At 44.2% G+C, this 19,382-nt stretch overlaps 1 protein-coding gene across 3 annotated transcripts in view; it reads right to left on the bottom strand.

Moving 5' to 3' along the window:
* The window catches only part of dpysl4 (dihydropyrimidinase like 4), a 52,115-nt gene that overhangs the window by 20,103 nt on the left and 12,630 nt on the right, over window positions 1-19,382 (bottom strand). For all 3 annotated transcript variants that reach the window (XM_085994720.1, XM_085994719.1, XM_085994721.1), the window contains exons 2-10: window positions 16,884-16,972; window positions 11,431-11,615; window positions 7,928-8,098; window positions 6,687-6,748; window positions 6,497-6,577; window positions 5,874-5,942; window positions 4,251-4,371; window positions 2,584-2,740; window positions 2,054-2,195 (exon numbers count right to left, since the gene is read on the bottom strand). In XM_085994720.1, coding sequence (XP_085850846.1) covers window positions 2,054-2,195; window positions 2,584-2,740; window positions 4,251-4,371; window positions 5,874-5,942; window positions 6,497-6,577; window positions 6,687-6,748; window positions 7,928-8,098; window positions 11,431-11,615; window positions 16,884-16,972 — 1,077 coding nt within the window. The remainder of the gene's footprint in view (window positions 1-2,053; window positions 2,196-2,583; window positions 2,741-4,250; window positions 4,372-5,873; window positions 5,943-6,496; window positions 6,578-6,686; window positions 6,749-7,927; window positions 8,099-11,430; window positions 11,616-16,883; window positions 16,973-19,382) is intronic.

Raw genomic sequence — 19,382 nt, 5'->3', positions numbered from 1 at the left:
CCTTTAAGAAGGCAATAAAGGCTATGTACAATGACAACATTCCGCTGCAGCACAAGGTGGACAATTTCCTGTTCGCCTACCGGAATGCGACACATGCAGTCACCAACCAGGCCCCAGCCATGATGTTTTTTAACCGAAGGTTAAGATCTCGCCTGGATTTGCTCAGACCAAACGTACGAAGAGATGTTGAGAGTAAGCAATTCCAGCACATCCATGAGAAGCCAACAAGGAACTTCAATGTAGGGCAACCAGTCTTGGCCCGCGACTACCGAACAGAAAAATGGCAGCCAGGAACGATATGCACACGGCAGGGCCCACTAATGTACACAGTGGACGTTGGGGAGAGCATCGTGAGACGCCATGCTGACCAGATCCTAGAGTCACAGGAACAAGTCAACCCCATGCCTCGCCCATACGTACCTGGTGATGAACCCGACGTACAGGTCGCATCTACCCCAGAAACAGTAGCATCGGAAACTGATGAACCAACCGACGACAGGGGGCCAGAATCGCCTCCGCACCAAGAGCAAGACACTCGGGAAAGACGCTATCCAGAAAGGATCAGGAAGCCTCCCCAAAGACTGAATATATAAAGAGACTATTTTCAGCTAATGTTGCATGTTAAAAGTGTTAATTGTAATTAGTTTGATATTTAATTGTTAAATGAGTGTTATGGTACTGTTAATCTAAAAGGGGAGGAATTGTAATGTATATACCTTTAAGGGGAACTATCTTTTACAGCTCATGTATACTGCAGTACCGGCAGTGACCACACCTGTATATAGCACTGAGTAGTAATCTGTACAGATCAGTTCCACTGTGAGCCACGTTGAGTAAACACCTGTTGTACCGTTTCTCCTGCAGTCTGTGTCTTATTATACACGGACACAACACTGAGCTCATCCAACACTCTCCTGCCCGTATCCTAACTTGCACCAAGTTCCGTTCACACATCACCCCTGTGCTCGCTGACCTGTATTGGCTCCCGGTCCAGCAACGCCTCAATTTTAAAGTTCTCATCCTTGTTTTCAAATCTCTCCATGGCCTCGCCCCTCCCTATCTCTGTAACCTCCTCCACTCCCACAACCTCTGAGGTATCTGCGCTCTTCTAATTCTGGCCTCTTGCACACACCCAATTTTAATTGCTCCACCATTGGTGGTCGTGCTTTTAGCTGCTTAGGCCCTAAGCTCTGGAATTCCCTTCCTAAACCTCTCCACCTCTCTGTCCTCCTTTAAGATGTACCTTAAAACCTACCTCTTTGACCGAGTTTTTGGTCATCTGCCCTAATATCTCCTTATATGGCTCAGTGCCAAATTATGTTTGATAATCGCTCCTGTGAAACACCTTGGGATGTTTTACTACATTAAAGGCTCTATATAAATGCAATTTGTTATTGCTGTTGTTTGTATATTCAAGTTGTTCTGATGGTTATAAAGGCCTGGGAATTTCTGGGGTCCTGCTTCACCAGTGTAAGCATGGTGGAAATTCCGGGGATGGGAAATTTACACGGAGGGGACGATCCACCAGCTTGAGCTAATCTGCCCTTGTAAGGCAGAATGGAGTCTTCCAGAAGCCCAAATGAGTCAAAAAACATTTTTAAAACCTCTTTGATTCTGATGGAACCACTCCAACTGTAGAAGATCCCTCTGGGATTGATTACTTGAGTAAGTGTTTGGGGCCTTTAGCAGGCCTCAAGGGAACTTAGCCCAGGTCTCAACTGCCATGAGTTTTGCTGAGGCCTTTCAAGAATGTATAGGAAGGAATTTCCCCGAGAAGCCCAGGATCTCCCCTTGACATGGCCCGTTGACATAGGGGTGCAGATGGATGATCTGGTCATGAAGCCCCCAGCCATAATTTAAAGATCTGGTCCAAATGGGGAGGAATCCCAGGGGTGTAAATGGAAATTATGCCATCTCTGGAGAATCCAGTTATGTTTGTAGCATTCTGTTGTTCAGCTACAGTTAAGCTGTAATTTAATAACATTAACAAGATTTTTAAAAAGGTTCAATAGCAGTTGTGTCTACTGTAGTTCATTTTATAAAGTTAACATACCACAGCCTTATCCCAAATAATTGTCATCCTCTCTTCAATACCATTAACTCCTTCAGGGATCAGTCTGAAGTCATCTTTTCCAACTGCTTTTTGTGCGGTGGTGAAAGCACAGTGAGCGCTGCCAGTAACCTGCAGATCGCCACTGTATTCAAAAACAAATCAAACGTAGGTTACCAAGTGTCAGGGTTGACTCGTGGCCATCTCACCACCACAATTCCAAGGGGACAACTTCCTTTGTGTAATGAACTCCAATAACTTATAAAGAACAGGTTTACAATTTCGCTACAACTAGTGCACAAAGGAATTCCTTCCTTCCCCCTCCCAACGGGATGCTGCTCTGACTACTTACCCAATAAATAATTAAGCATAGATTACACAGTTTGATTTTTGCCCCATGCTGTATATTTTTGGTAAGCGCTAAGTTTACAATTCCCCACTACTTTCTTCTATTGTACGATCAGCATTCCAAAAATATTAAACAGGAAATAAAAATCTAATTGTGAATGGCGAGTCAATTTACAAATCCATACCAGGAGAGCAGAGAATTTAGGTAATCAGGGGTAGAAGTATCAGTGCTGAGCGGAGGAGAGGTGACAAAGGCTGCAGCTTTGGCCCAGTTCTTACTCCAGTAGTGGGATCCATCAGTCCCAAGACTTGCTGTGACAGGCTCTCCATATACAACTGCACCTGTCAAACCACACAAAGAACTGACTAGTACTCTTAGCAAAACTGGGGAATCACGTCATACTTCTTTGATTTAAGTTTTTTATTTTGTTTATTAGTAGGACACCTTGCACAAACACAATGATTTAAATTAACCTGTTTGTAAAATAGCCTTTTCCCTGAGGAGACAGCTGCCCAACAAAGCACAGACGAATATTCGGGTACAAGTAGTGATGCCTTCAAATTAATCAATTTGCCGTTTCTTTGTTCACTCTTGTAAAATACACATTTAGATGGTCATTGCAGTCACTATGGGGGTTATCTTCTGAGTTAGCGCTGCCAATGGGGAAACTTGCCCACCAGTAGACAGAAGATCATGGGCAGTGTGCCCGCAATTTCCTCAGATGTACTGACCGAGGGCAATGTTTCCTGAGGCATAGTGAACTCAATAGATTGCCCCCTGTATATTGCTTTCCTTACGGGCAGATCATTTTATTTCTGCAGAATTACTTGAAGACTCCAGTTTAGTAAGTTAAAAATGTTTTTTTTTAATTGCAATTGCTTTTATCTTAACATCGGGTTTAAATAGCAGAGCAGCTAAAGATAATCTAAAGTTTGGGTTTGACTTGCAGGCAATGTCAAGCCTGAGGCAGATCACAGAACACTCGTCTATACTAACCAGTAGAGGTTGGTATCAATTGTGTCTAAATATTTTCAGAATAAATTCTTACAATCTATAATTATAACAATAAAACAGGATTTCAGAAAACAGTAACACTGAGAAATATTGTCATTGCTCTCAAATTTCCTCAGGGCCAGTGGTGTCCCCAAAACAGAATTCCAGCAGCAAAGATGGCATAAAATGGGTTGGGATCTTGTAACACTCGGTTTCTGTCCCAAAGAGCTGCCTGGGAGAGATTTCTGTGAGGGCAGGGCCAGGGGTCAGCACCAGGGAGAATTTCTGTCTATTCCCTGGAAGCTTGACATTGTGAAAGGAGGCAGGGCTGGTGGGATGACATCATCTGCCAGATTTCCCGCTGCTCCAGTCTGCTGAGCCCTGAATGAATTGGACGCCGCCAAGATGTTGGCATCGCTTCACTGGAGCAGTGTAAGTTGGGCCCACAGGGGTGTTCTAGGCCAGAGTCATGAAGACAGAAGGCTTTTATAAAGGGAGCTGGTTTCAAAATTATTTGCACTTTTAAGCCAGTCCCCTCAGCTTTATGGGCACATTACTTTCAAGCATCTCATTTTGCTCCTCTCCCATTAGCAGGTGCCCAAGATGTTCCGACACTGCCACGGGAGACCACTTGTATTATGTAAAGGGTCTGACACTGCAAACTCTGAGGGATCAGGATCTCTTCTCAATGGTGGAATGTCATTACAGGACTCGAACTATGGTGGAACGGTATCACAGATAATCAGGGCCACTATGTGTATAATCTGGATAATCTGAAGGAACCAGTGCAATTAAGCAGAAAAGGAAAACATTCCACATTCAGATCAGTTATAATTTGGGACATAATTGGCTGCTTACCTTTCTTCCGAGCTTGTGCAATTATATCTGCAGCACTTTTGCTCATTACTTTGGTGATGTACAAGGGGCAGTTGGCTTGGCTTGCGATGGTGATTGCACGATATACCGCTTCTGCCTCAACCTTGAAGAAATGTTTCGATCAGGTTTAAGCTTTAGTGAAAAACGTCCTGTCACATGGTTCCCTCCTCCAACCCTCATCAGACCCAGATAAAACGCAGCACCAACTTTCTCGTTCTACTTCTTCCACTGTTTCAGTTAGCTCATTAAAAAGAAAAAGCACACTTTCCATTTGCATCCCCCTCGTTGATGCAATTTTAAAGACATTGACTATGTATGTGGTTTTTATCATTTCTTTCATGGTTAAGAAGATTGGTGAATGCACAGCTATTATATTTGAATACTGAAAACATTAATAGTTAGATTCCAAACAGTTGAATCTGTATATAATAAAATATAGGCAAGTAGATAATAAGATATTGATGTGAAAAATACAAACTCTTTATTTTTGAGACTATTACATTGCTTTCTGATATTAATGTCTCCCTTATGATTGGAAAAATAGTAATTTGCTTCAGAATTAGGCACAGGATTAGCTTGGTTCAGGTTAAGACGCTCCTTAAAACCTACCCCTTTGACCAAGCTTTTGGGTCACCTGCCCTAATTTGTCCTTATGTGGATCGGTGTCAAAAAATGTTGTCTTAAAATACTCCTGTGCAGTGCCTTGGGATGTTTTACTACGTTAAAGGTACTATATAAATACATGTTGTTTTTGTTGTAAAGTTCTTTGGTTGCTGTGTGGTATGTGACATACTGATGTCCCACTAGGTAATGCACATTCAAGAGTAAGAGGATTGCAAGAAGGAACAGCAAATTAATTTGTATTGCAACAAAATCAAGGCTCATTGCTTAAATACACAAACTGATAATTTAATGCAATGTCAATAAATATGATTTGGAGCCTTTAACTGAAAAATAGATGTATTTAAACACTTGGCTGATGTTAGCAGTCTGCTAGAATATTACAGCAGTCCATATCATATGTGTCTGTATATATGTCCATTCAAATGCATTTTTGCTTAATTCTTTGGGCTAACTTATTAATTTAGAATTATAGCCAATTAAATACTTTTAACAACTGCTCTGTATACTTTATTGCAACCTCTTAATCCTCTTGAAATTACCAGAAAACCTATGTTTTTCTGTGACACCAGCACTTGATCCAGGTGCCTTGCATCATTTTCAGTAAGTCTTTTCTCCTTTAACCCTCTTCAAAGTTTCTCTAAATGCATTCCCAGCCAAAAGAACAAGTATCTTGCTCACAATCTATTGCTGATACTGCTCTTTGTATGGCCTAGAGTAACCGAACCCCTGACTTCCTGTCCCTTCCTGTACAGCAGCATGTGGTCGCCACTCTACTGCTCCCTCTGACAGCAAACTGTCACCCTTTAAAAATAAACTTGTAAAGCAAACAAGGCAAATGTGAGAAGAAAATCTGAAATCCAGGTTTAGTTGCTTTTCCTGCTATTATTTTATACAATGTCAACATTAGCCATATGTTTCTCTAATTAGAGAACACAGTCTCCTGATTCACTCACTTGCAAATGTAGCAGAAAATTGTATTACCTCTTCTGGTCGACTAAGAACATGTCCCTCTGGCCCTGTAATTCCAAGCTCCAACATTCGTTTCTGCTCCTAAAGACAGATGGAAGCATCAAAAATACAAATAGAAGTGAGTTTGGTGCTTTACTGCTAATAAACACTTTGATTTATTAGCAGTAAAGCTGCAGATTCCCATTATCACTGGATAAATCATTTGCCAATGTTTAGATACAAACTAAAGCAATTTAATGGGGTGGGGGGGGTGAAATTCTTTCCTAATGCTACCATTTTTCAAGGTATTTCATTTTCCTAGTGGGATCGAGAACTGGGTTCATGCAGTTTGCTTATGGTGATAACATACAGTGACGTAAATGTAGCCACTTCAATCTCTTCTAGTAAGAATTGCAAAGTTCTGAAACCAAATCCTGAGAGAATGTGGTTTGATCGCCGCTAAGATGAGAATGTCAGATGAAAATGTACATATGGGGGCTGGGGCGAGGCGGGTGTGGGGAAATTAAGGCACAGTTATGTGACACTGCATTTTCAAGTAACATATTTCTTTGCTGAATTTCTGAAAAGCGCATTTGTTATTTTATAGCAACTTTTGATACTTCAGCTTCAGATTGATTATCAAATTCTAATTTTACCTCCTGAATGATATCTCCATTTTCAGCATGCACCTGTGCTATAGCACCCAGATCTCGGATGATGCTGAAGATTTCATATATCTGTCATGGAAAATAGCATGTAATTAGCATCTGCGCTCCAGGAAGCATCTTTAGCCAAGCAGAAACAAATGTTAGTATTTATAGTTTCATTTTCTCTGAAGAGTGTTACCTGTGCGTCACTACACTGATATTGGTCTTTGTAGGCCATGAACACGAGAAAGGAGTTCACACCTGGTTGAACAAAAAACAGTGAAAATACTGTATATTGTGCAGTGTGCAGGAAGCTAGAAGTTGCTGCTCTGTCTTCTGCAACGCTTAATGCATTTGAGATCAATATTTCATCATTTAAAACATTTTTACAACAATGCTTCAATTATTTCAATTTATTTTCAGCTCAAATATGTACACAGTAGACAGAAACAAGAGCTGTGTTTCTGCAAAGTTCTAAATACGCAAAACGGTTAAAGCAGCATCCCTTCCTGATGCATGACACTGTCCACAAACCCGGCTCTATGAATAACCCTGTACTTTCTTCATTATTATTAAAAATAGAATACATTTGTTATAGTGCACCCCAATTCATGAATAGTTAATGAATCCTCTGTGTTGTTAGCCTTTCCCTTCCCATTGGATAGATATTAGTGATGGACTTGATCTGTGCGTCAACAGAATGCCAAGTTTGATGTCAAAATGAGCTGCCACCACCACCATCATGTTGCTATATTCAAAGTGGTGTTCCTCTGTTGTATGGTTCTGAAAATGTTAGGAAAAGAGCTCTACAACTTTTGCTAAATTTGTCAATATGGCAGTTAGCACATTCAGACAGAGCAGGATTCTGCTTCCAATAATTTTAATGGAATAGTATTAAAATAACAGATTAATGGGGCATATTTTCCTGTTCCTGCACCTTGAGCTATTAGTTCACACTGAATGCAGAAAATTAGGTGGGGAGGAATACACTGGACCCTGTCTGATTTCCCATCATTAATAGAGATGGATGGAAAATTGGACAGGTCCCTTACAGGACCGATTGGAAAAAGGGATAGGTACGTTTGCGATTCTTTTTCTCTGAAGCGCCAAATCCCTGCGCATTTAGCATGAGTTAATTCTAATGCAGAGAGCAGCTTCAAGGGAAACTGACATGCGGTCACAATAGACACAACTGTCACTACAGATACTAAAAATGTTCTAGTTTTACTTTTATTTAATGCCATTGTTGTGGCTGTCCAGAAATGACAAACAGGTTTATGTTCCGCAGACTATCGGAGAAATTCAGCTTGTGAAAGATTGGTAATTTGAGCATGGAAATATATCTTTGGGTTCCAATGAAGTGAAATTTCAAAAACAATACCATTTGAGGAACAATCACATTTGTCTCCATTCTAGAATGGTAAAGATATTGAGATTTACCTTTGTCTTTGACCAAAGTTTCCATTTCTTCACGCAGAGCCTCATGCCAACGTGTAATATCTACATGTAACGAGTAGTCACAACAGGACTTGCTGTCAGCCCATTCTCTCCACTGTTCATAGGCAGAAAGAAGGCTTGATCCGGGTTCGGGTTCAGAAAGGACATGATCCACTGTGTTGTACAGCAAAGATATAAATGTATGCAGTTAATTTAGATTTTTCTATTCACTCTGTCTTAATCACATATTTTCTCATTTACAATGTTTCCTCATTTTTCTTTCCCTGTGAGTGCAGCGAATCCCAATGTAAGACCTGTTTTGTCATGGAGATTGGGATTGTCTGTATCATGAACATCCCCACAACTGTGGTTAATGTTACGCTGACCAGCCTATTGGTATTGAAAAGGGTCAATCATAATGACGGTGAGACTCCTCTGTGAGCTTCACCATGACAGTGCATGCACACTCTGACCAGTTCTGTCCTAAAAGGACCCTGATTTGCATGTTAAAAGGGGCCTACCACATGGAAACTGGCAGGCGCTTTGGCCGCCTCGACGCAAGCCCCTGTAAAAATGGTGGCTGCTGGAGTGTCAACGTTAATGTGGCGGTAACTCTACCGACCCCACTTTGAGGCTATTACTTACTGCTACATTAATGCCGATTTCAGCAAGTTGAAATCAGTCCCCTGGGATTAGGACTGAATGTGTGGTCAAAGCAATTCAACAAGGCATTCAAAGAGTTGCATCTTAGCCACAGAATAGTTGGCTATCACTGCACTTCATTTTTATGGGATGTGTGCGTCACTTGCAAGGCCAGCATTTATTTTTTGAATTTTTTTAAAATTCATTGATGGGATGTGGGCGTCGCTGGCTGGCTAGGCCTGCATTTAGTGCCCATCCCTAATTGCCCTTGAGAAGATGGTGGTGAGCCGCCTTCTTGAACCGCTGCAGTCCATATGGTGTAGGTACACCCACAATGCTGTTAGGAAGGGAGTTCCAGGATTTTGGCCCAGCGACAGTGAAGGAACGGCGATACAGGTCCAAGTCAGGATGGTGTGTGGCTTGGAGGGGAACTTGTAGGTGGTGATGTTCCCATGCGTCTGCTGCCCTTGTCCTTCTAAATGGTAGAGGTCGCGGGTTTGGAAGGTGCTGTTGAAGGAGCTTTGGCGAGTTGCTGCAGTGCATCTTGTAGATGGTACACACTGCAGCCACAGTGCGCCGGTGGTGGAGGGAGTGAATGTTGAAGGTGGATGGAGTGCCAATCAAGCGGGCTGCTTTGTCCTGGATGGTGTCGAGCTTCTTGAGTGTTGTTGGAGCTGCACTCATCCAGGCAAGTGGAGAGTATCCATCACACTCCTGACTTGTGCCTTGTAGATGGTGGAAAGGCTTTGGGGAGTCAGGAGGTGAGACATTCGCCGCAGAATTCCCAGCCTCTGGCCTGCTCTTGTAGCCACAGTATTTATATGGCTGGTCCAGTTCAGTTTCTGATCAATGGTAACCCCCAGGATGTTGATAGTGGGGGATTCAGCGATGGTAATGCCATTGAATGTCAAGGGGAGATGGTTAGAGTCTTGCTTGTTGGAGATGGTCATTGCCTGGCACTTGTGTGGTGCGAATGTTACTTGCCACTTGTCAGCCCAAGTCTGAATGTTGTCCAGGTCTTGCTGCATATGGACATGGACTGTGTCAGTATCTGACGAGTCTTGAATGGTGCTGAACAGTGTGCAATCATCAGCGAACATCCCCACTTCTGACCTTATGATGGAGGGAAGGTCATTGATGAAACAGCTGAAGATGGTTGGGCCTAGGACACTGCCCTGAGGAACTCCTGCAGTGATGTCATGTGATTGAGATGAATGACCTCCAACAACCACAGCCAACTTCCTTTGTGCTAGGTATGATTCCAACCAATGGAGAGTTTTCCCCTTGATTCCCATTGACTTCAGTTTTGCTAGGGCTCCTTGATGCCACACTCGATCAAATGCTGCCTTGATGTCAAGGGCAGTCACCTCTTGAGTTCAGCTCTTTTGTCCATGTTTGGACCAAGGCTGTAATGAGGTCAGGAGCTGAGTGGCCCTGGCGGAACCCAAACTGGGCGTCAGTTAGCAGGTTATTGCTGAGTAAGTGCTGCTTGATAGCACTGTCGACGACACCTTCCATCACTTTGCTGATGATTGAGAGTAAACTGATGGGACGGTAATTGGCCGGGTCGGATTTGTCCTGCTTTCTGTAGACAGGACATACTTGGGCAATTTTCCACATTGCCGGGTAGATGCCAGTGTTGTAGCTGTACTGGAACAGCTTGGCTAGGGGCGCAGCTAGTTCTATTGCCCATCCCTAGCTGCCCTTGAGAAGGTAGTGGTGAGCCGCCTTCTTGAACCGCTGCAGTCTGTGTTGTGAAGGTACTCCCACAGTGCTGTTAGGTAGGGAGTTCCAGGATTATGACCCAGCAACGATGAAGGATCAGCGATATACTTCTAAGTCAGGATGATGTGTGACTTGGAGGGGAACTTGGAGGTGGTGGTGTTCCCATGTGCCTGCTGCCCTTGTCCTTCTAGGTGGAAGAGGTCATGGGTTTGGGAGGTGCTGCCGAAGAAGCCTTGGCGAGTTGCTGCAGTGCATCTTGTAGATGGTACACAGTGCAGCCACAGTACGCCGGTGGTGGAGGGAGTAGATGTTTCAGGTGGTAGAGGGGTGCCAATCAAGCGGGCTGCTTTGTCTTGGATGGTGTCGAGCTTCTTGAGTGTTGTTGGAGCTGCACTCATCCAGGCAAGTGGAGAGTATACCATCACACTCCTTACTTATGCCTTGTAGATGGTAGAAAGGCTTTGGGGAGTCAGGAGGTGAGACACTCGCCGCAGAATACCTAGCCTCTGACCTGCTTTTGTTGCCACAGTATTTATGTGGCTGGTCCAGTTAAGTTTCTGGTCAATGGTGACCTCCAGAATGTTGATGGTGGGGGATTCGGTGATGGTAATGCCATTGAATGTCAAGGGGCAGTGTTTAGACTCTCGCTTGTGGGAGATAGTCATTGCCTAGCACTTCTGTGGTGCGAATGTTACCTGCCACTTATCAGCCCAAGCCTGAATGTCGTCCAGGTCTTGTTGCATGCGGGCATGGACTGCTTCATTATCTGAGGAGTTATGAATGGCACTGAACACTGTGCAGTCATCAGCGAACATCCCCATTTCTGACCTTATGTTGGAGGGAAAGTCATTGATGAAGCAGCTGAAGATGGTTGGGCCTAGGACACTGCCCTGAGGAACTCCTGCAGTGATGATCTTCGATCACCACTACCATCTATATATATTTTTATATATATCTTCACTGTGTATTTTTCTTTTCCACTTTTTGTATCACTACTAAACACTTACTTGCCATCAGTTATGTGACGAATAAGACGATTGGATTAAGTTAAAATAAAGTTCTTCAATTTACTTTAATTCCGGATTTAAAAAATGTTTTTTTCATCAGTTGAAATGAGGGGAAAAACATGTGTTTCTTACTTATCATTGTGGTTCCTCCTGCCAGTGCTGCTTTAGTTCCTTGGTAGAAGTCATCAGCAGTGGTCATGCCCATGCATGGCATTTGCAGATGAGTGTGGACATCTATTCCACCAGGTATGACCATCTGTCCATTAGCCTCAATTATCTTTACACCACCAGGAACAATGAGGTTATCTCCAAGTTGTCTAAGAAGACATTACACAATGTGTTAGACTGTTGACCATGCTGTGCCAGAAGTAGCATTACAAAGATGTTGGGCAGCACTTTTACGTATGCAGTAAGCATCCTCATTCGTAAAACAAATCTGTTTTTAATGGTCCTCATACCCTGATTCCGCCCTCCCTTGCATTAACTGTCTATATTTCTGCTCCTGTGATTGGAAGGTATATTATATTTTTCTCTCATTTCTTTCCTTGTTGGCCTTTTTGTTTCATTTTTCTCCTAAACATTGACATGTCCCCTTTTTCATCTTTTGAATTCATGTGTGAATGTAACAATAAAGAATCCTCTTTCTTTTTTCATTTGTCCATAACGACCGCAGGGTTTTGTCACTCGCATGGTTAGTTGTGACCGATTAAATTGCAAAACTAACAATAGAAAGCAGCCACGAGAGTTCCTAGGCAAAAGAGCCTTTATCATTATATGATCTGACATGCCATGGTCAAAAGCCGGTTTGGATTTGTTCATACTTGATATGTAATTACAGTAAATTACCATGCAAACGATTTTGAGTTTAATCAACAGCAGGATACTGGGGGCTGAATTTTATTCTGGGGTGGGTTCGCCAATGGAGAGGGGGGGGGGGGGCCTTCCACCCATCATCCTGACCCTGACCTATCTTCCTGGGTTGGGGCTTATCAGTTATACAGGCAGGCTCCCAGTGGAATCTCTGCTGCACTTAAGGAGCCTGCAGCTGTTTGCCAGGGAAATAAGGCAGTGCTGCAGTGGGATGCATTACAGAGATGCAGGGCATCAATATAGTGCAGTGTCTTCATAACAGAACAGTAGGTCAGCTGTGCCAGAAGGAGAGGAACCACTATTAACAGGAGCAAAAGTGCCACACAAGGTCTTCTGTAATGTTTTAGTTTAGGCCTCAGATTACGCCAAGTCCTTTTAAATGTGAGTGAGGGGATGTAGAAGAGAGGCACAGGTGCCCACTGCAAGGCCCTCTCCCTCCAATAGGGCCCTTCAATGCGCATTCTGCCCCTGGTCCAGGGTTTATTGCCACTCCTCTCCTGACAGCCCTCTGTGGTAGTTGAGATGGGAGGCAGGAAAATTGGACGGATTCCCAGGCGCCGTCTCCCAACTGTTATTTACATGTGGCGAGGTGGCTGACCAAATTCCGTACTAGGATGGGGGCGAGGAGATCAAGATTCCTGCAGGTGCTGCTAAGGGTGGGGATGTGGCGTCAGGCCTCCTCACCCCACTTCCCAAGATTTTTCACTTTGGTTAGTGGAGCAGAGGAAATTCCAGTCCTCAGTCAGTACAGCCTAGATTTTCCAAATGGCATTACTTTAATGGTGTTTAATGGTGTTACTTTAATTCCAGTGTTAACAAATTTAAAATAAATGGGTTAACACTGGCATTGAAACAACACTGACTAAAAAAATTAGGCATACAAGTCTTAAATCATATTTTGTTCATCATGACAGATCAGATATAAAATGCAGTGAAAACAGACTCCTATTATTGGCATTGGAGTTCAAGACATTTGCAACAGATAAGCATATAACAACACGTCCAACCCAATGGCCAAGTAGAGCATGTATTTAAGACAACAAAAGGTTGCTGAGGAAAGGCAATGCAGATCATGGAAATCCTTATTTTGCCCTGCCTGACTAGTGAAACACTTCAATGGAAGCATTTGGCTCTTTTCCATTACACAATCTAATGTGGTAAAGTACCAAAAGTCACTTCTCACTGCTGCAAGCCTTTTAGTGCCAAGAATTGTGAAAAGCATTGCCAAAAACTTGGGAAAAATGTAAGAGGAGACAAGCAAGCCATTATAACAGGAGGAGCCAAACAAGCTAAAGGAAGACAGTATGATGGACGCAACCATAACCCGTCAATGGCAACAATTGGTTGTGAAAAATGACGTGTCAAGAAAGTCGCTCCTGGCTTTTATGAAGTGGCGAGTAATAAAGAACACTAAAAATATAATCTCACACAACTTGTGAAAATCAGGAGCCTCCTGCAACATACAAGCTGCAAGGTGGATCTAGATTTGTACAGAAGTGCAGATTGTGTATTGTTAGAATCCAGTTCAGCAATTCCTGGCGCGAAGATATCGGCTGCAGAAAATGAACAACAGAGGGATTGACTACAATGTTGAAATTACAAAAACCATCAGACTGATCAAACCCTTATTCAAGTGCGAGGCCTATGTGGACAAACACATACACATTATGATCTTTGCAGCTGTTAGGCTTCAAGAGGTAGCCCCTTATCATTTAAGTACACAACTGAATTGAACAAGTTCTTAACCGTGTTGAGGTTGTGTGTTTTGTGGAACAGAAATAAAGAACCTACTGGGTGGAAGGTACTAAGTACATTTATAATAAAAAAGATCATTGCACTTCTGAGCAGGAGTGGTAATATTTCATACTTCAAGCAAACACACTTCAACTGCTGCTGGTCATTTGTCTTTATAGGTCTTGAAATATTTGATCAATTGTAGTCCATCTTCAGTCATCTGCAGCCAATTTGCCCAACATTGGCAGACAAAAGCTGACCGCTATGGGCAAAAGCCTGGCCTCCCATTAGTGCCACCCCATTGCAATGCAGCTGAGATATGAATTCACTGGTTTGGGAGATTGACAGTGCAAAACTATAACCCTTTTGTTATTGCTTTGAGTGCTCTTTTGAATTATAGAGCAATAATTTAAACACAACATAGGTTTTTAAATCTGTTCAGGTATTTGGCTGCTGATGGCCTCTATGATTTCAAATATTTGATCCATCCTCCATTTGCATTGGTTGCTAGTGTGTTATTACTTTGGGATTAAAATGTTTGTTATATTTCTTGGGAAATAATGGGGGGAATTTTTACCTGAAGAAAAGCGTGGGTTTGGAGTGTGAGGTTAGTTAAATTGTTAAGATCAGTATCTCGACTTGAACCCCCCTCCAACCCGCCCACTTCTGGTTTGAACGGAGGCGGGACGGGAAGCAGGACGGGACGGGCAGCCAACCCGCTGTCAGGATGCGAGACATCAATTTAAATATTACAATGAAGAAGGATGCCTCTTTTTTAACCAACATTTTGTTTTTAACTCTATCTGGCCGGGTTTTACACTCTTCATAAAACCCAGCAGTTACAGCAAGGCGACGACTGCTGCTTTCAGGAGGTAAGTGCCTTTATACCTACCTCCTGGACCTAGGGTCCCTGCCTAACCCACCCATCCCCCGCAAACGGAGAACCACTCACGCAGCCTCCGATTGCCTTCCCGGACCACCCCTCCCCCACCCAACCGATCATCCTGAGGCCGACCCAGTTCCTCTGGTGGCCGGCCTCAATCTGATCTTCCCTTCCCACCGCCAATGATCTTGAGGTCGGCCACGATCCTCCGCTGGCTGGCCCCGATCTGATCCTCCTCCCCGCAACTCCCCCCCACCCCACCCCGCCACCCCCGCTAATCTTGAGGCCGGCCCCGATCTTCCTCACCCCCCCACCCCCGGTCCCTCGACGGCTCCGATTTGCCTCACCTTCCCCCCACCACCACACCCCCTGCCCCCGCAGGCCGGCACCTGCCCCTACCTGATCCCTCCCTCCTCTGTGCGGCTTAGTGCCGCAGGCCTACCTGTCCGCAGCCAGCCAGCCTCTCCACCTGGCTGGCTGCGGGCAGGAAACAGAGGCTTCAGATGCAAATCAGGCCATGCTGTTAAAGTAGGCAGGGCTGGTGGGAGACCCGTTCTCCTGGGTTTCCCGTCCTCATTGGAGCCCCCCTTCCTCCAACCCGCCTTCTCCATGAAAATCCAGCCCAACGTGTTAACAGATGATCTGAGAATGTCAGCAACTATTGATGCACAGGTTATATTAAAGTGAAGTCTATTGGTGGACAGATGGAAATCCTGTGCTTATTTGTGTTATGTTAATGACCAGTTCCCATTCAGAGAAAAAATGCAACCTGCATAGACAGTCTGTCACAGATGCACGCTAGATATATTTCATTATTAATGTCACAAATTCATGTACTTGTTCAAAAATGTAAGTAGTTTTATTCAGGAGCTGAGTGGTGTAATTAGTTAGCAAACTGCCCTTTCCCTGCCTGGTGTGAATTAGTCTTAGACGAATAGGATGAAACTCTCAGCGTAAGTGTCCCATGTAAAATACATCTGCGCTATGTCAACTCAGTTCCCAGTGGATTCTGATGCATGGCAGAAAACTACCTACAATTTGGCACAAAGTGTCCCTAAATTGTGAATCCCACTGCGAGAAGACATATGGGCCTAGAAATTGGGTTCTGGTCTTGCCAGGGCTGTAGCGCCAGAAAGTTTGCGCCAGCGGTAATGCGGCAGCGCCCGACGAAAATTCGGGTGCGCCGGGCCCAGACGGCGGCGGGCGCTAAAAGCCTCCTTTAGCGCCTCAAAACGGGCGTGAACTTGGGTTTCCCGGCGCTAATCCCCCGCTGCGGCACCCGATGCGGTGCGGCAGGCGGGGGAACTGCAGGCCTCCTCCTCCTGTTAAGGAGGAGCTGCCTGCAGCCGACAACTGTCCGGCGGATTGACCCGACATCTGAGCCCGGCACCTCGGGGAAGTGCCGGGCTCGCATGAGACACTGATCAGGGCCGCGGGGGGGGAATGCAGGAGTCCGGGAAGGGAGGTGCGGGCAGGCGGCCGCCGGGAACGCGGCCGGCCGCCGCTCCACCTTTATGCGCCGGCGCACACTGGGGGAAGACTCTGTTGCCAGAGTCTTAGTTGCGCCTGCCACGGGCGAGGCAGGCGCAACTGAATTTCGGCCTGGGGCCGGGTTACCACGGCAACCGGGACGCTGCGCACACCGATGACGTCATCGGTGCCGGCGCAGCGCTACCGGTCTACCGCCGCGGAAGGGCCCCAGGCAATTTAGGAACCGGCGCCAATTGCAGCGCTAGGCCCTCTAGCGCCGCAAAATCGGCGCTAAGGGCACTGAATTTCTAGGCCATGGTTGGGAAATAAAAGACACTGACCTAGAAGAGGTGCTATTCTCAGACCATAAGAGATCCTGTTGGGATAAAACTAAGTGATCTTTATTTTTAATTTATCATGCTGGCCTTGGAACTGGGAACGCTTGAACCTTAACTGGGTGACAAACAAAAGTCTCATGATGGAAGGCTATTTCTACTTCAAGTAATTCTTTTCATGTTACATTATCAGGTTTTCTTTTGAAACTCAGGACACACCTGTAATTCACCCTGATGACTATCTGTTATTCCATATACGGGTACAATGTGTATGGCAATATGCTTATACTTACTTTATAATCCCATCTTCCAAGTAAATATCAGCAAAAAAGGACTGGTCATCATTGACTACCTTCCCTCCTTTAATAAGTAAGCGATCACTCTGGAAGAAACATTTAAACAATTAGATACTTAAAATGTGTTTACTATAATGCCAGATGACGAAGAAAGACTTCTGAAAACATCAATACTGTAAACTAATAATTCTCATAATTCAGATTATTTGAGTAAGAACATTATTACCTAGAATCCAGTTAATGTTCCTATTTATGTCTTAGCACTAAACAGTGATATCACTAGGAAGATCATATCCATAGAAAAGACTTGTCTCTTAAAGTTGGAAGAGAAAAAAAGTAATGCGTCTATTCTTGATGGACAAGTTTAGGGTTATATATTTAAATATTTCAATCTTTCTTTTTCTGCCGATCTTCTCATGGAAAGAAGTGCTGAATTCTAACCAATTGCAAAAAAATGGAACAAAACAATTACTCTGGCAAGTCCAGATGCATTTTTGGGCCTTTAAAAAAAACACAATTATTCATGTTCAACTTCCTTTAAACTTGAGGTCATCCAAAACTCGGCTGCCCATGTCCTAACTCGCACCAAGTCACATTCACCCATCACCCCTGTGCTCGCTGACCTACATTGGCTCCCAGTTAAGCAATGCCTTGATTTTAAAATTCTCATGCCTGTTTCCAAATCCCTCCATGGCCTTGCCGCTCCCTATCTCTGTTTTTTTGAAAGAAAGAACTTGAAACTATATAGTACCTTACTTATCATGTCCTCAGGACATCCCAACAGGCTTGTATACTTTTGAAGTGTAGACACTTTTGTTATATAGGCAAATATAGCAGCCAATCTGTACACAAAAATGTCCCAAAACCAGAAAATGAATGAGGAGTTCATCTGTTTCTGATGGTTTTCATTGAGGGCGAAATGTTGACCAGGACAGCAGGAGAACTTGCTGCTCTCCTTCGAATAGAGTCATGGGATCTTTAACAGGAATTTCCACCAGAAGTCATGGCAGACATTGGGACACATCCACCTAAATATAGATATATTTCCCATAATTAACATCATAGCAGTGCTGGACAGTAGGAATGCCTGGTAGTAGTGGGGGCAATCAATTAGGCTCAGCCAGCATGTCAATTTTACAATTTGAAAAAAATTCCTATGTTTTTTTCTGATGCTGTGGCATCAGCCAGCCATGCTTTGCCTGTAGTAGCAGAAGGACGGCTGGAATAGGCACGGGTGATGCTGTTGTCGCTCAGGATGAGAATACATCCAGACTCTCCTACCAGCCCCCTCCAATGCCTGTACAAGTATCGGAAAATATACAGGCCCTGGCTGCCCATGCAATAGCAGAGATGCAGCAGCAAGTGTATCTCAGGACACAGCTGTTGTGAGGCAGTAGCCACTTCAGTCCCAAGAGGCTCCTATTGATCCTCATGCACAATGTTTTGGACCTTACAAAATATGGTTCCACTACATAGAAACATAGAAGATAGGAGCAGGAGTAGGCCATTCAGCCCCTCGAGCCTGCTCCGCCATTCAATGAGATCATGGCTGATCATCCAAACTCAGTACCCTGTCCCTGCCTTCTCCCCATATCCCTTGATCCCTATAGAAACATTTGTTGTTGTTTGTGCAGACTGTGTTCTTAGCAAGGTAAGGGAGCAAGTGTCATCAGATTGGCACGAGTAGCTGATTTGTGAGTTTTGTTGAAAAGTGAAGGCACTGTGGCTGAAAGCACTGTGTAGAGAGCATGGGAAAGGGAGAGGGCTGCAGGGAGTATATTTTCTGGTTAAGAGGTCTCCTGTAGAAGAGCAGCATGGAGTTCACTGGCTGTCAGCAAAGGGATTTTTTTCTGCTCCCTCTTCATGTTGCTGAGATTTTCATGCTGCTCCCCTTGCTGCACCTATGGGCCTTCCTCCTCCATAACCTCTGTAATGATGCCTCTTTGCAGGGCAAAGTTGTGCAGTATATAGCAGACAGCAACAATCATAGAAACTTGTCAGAATGTATTGAAGATACTGCTGGATACATCCAGGCACCTGAAGCAGCCTTCAGCATATCAATGGTGTACTCACCAATAACTCCAGAGGAGGCTTGTGCCTCATTATATTAGCATTCAGCTGGTTTATTGGGAAACCAGAGGTGTCATAAGCCATGGTTGCAGGGGATAACTTTTATCCCCCAGCAGGCACCCAGATACTTGCTTTTCAGGGGTAACTGTAACTGGAGCGGTGTACCGCCTTAAAGTGAAGGTAGAATGTAATCTGCTGGGAAAGCAAATGTTTACTTGCCTCGTGGTGCTGATGGTTACAGATGAGCTCTGCATTGAGAGAGTGGAATCTTTTGCAATTCATGCTGGTAGTGGCATTGTGTCATGGAGCATTGATAGCCGCCTATTCTTTCAGAGCCATCTTGTGTTGCTGTCTATTGTCCATGGGGGAGGAGATTAAATGTAATGATCACGCAAACAATGCATCTGTGAGTTGGTTTGTAGGAAT

This window comes from Somniosus microcephalus, chromosome 8, assembly GCF_052327205.1.
Source record: "Somniosus microcephalus isolate GS21.2 chromosome 8, FLI_Smic_1.0, whole genome shotgun sequence".
NCBI lineage: Eukaryota > Metazoa > Chordata > Chondrichthyes > Squaliformes > Somniosidae > Somniosus > Somniosus microcephalus.
The sequence above is the reverse complement of the archived record's forward strand: the minus strand, read 5'-3'. Positions and strand labels throughout refer to the sequence as shown.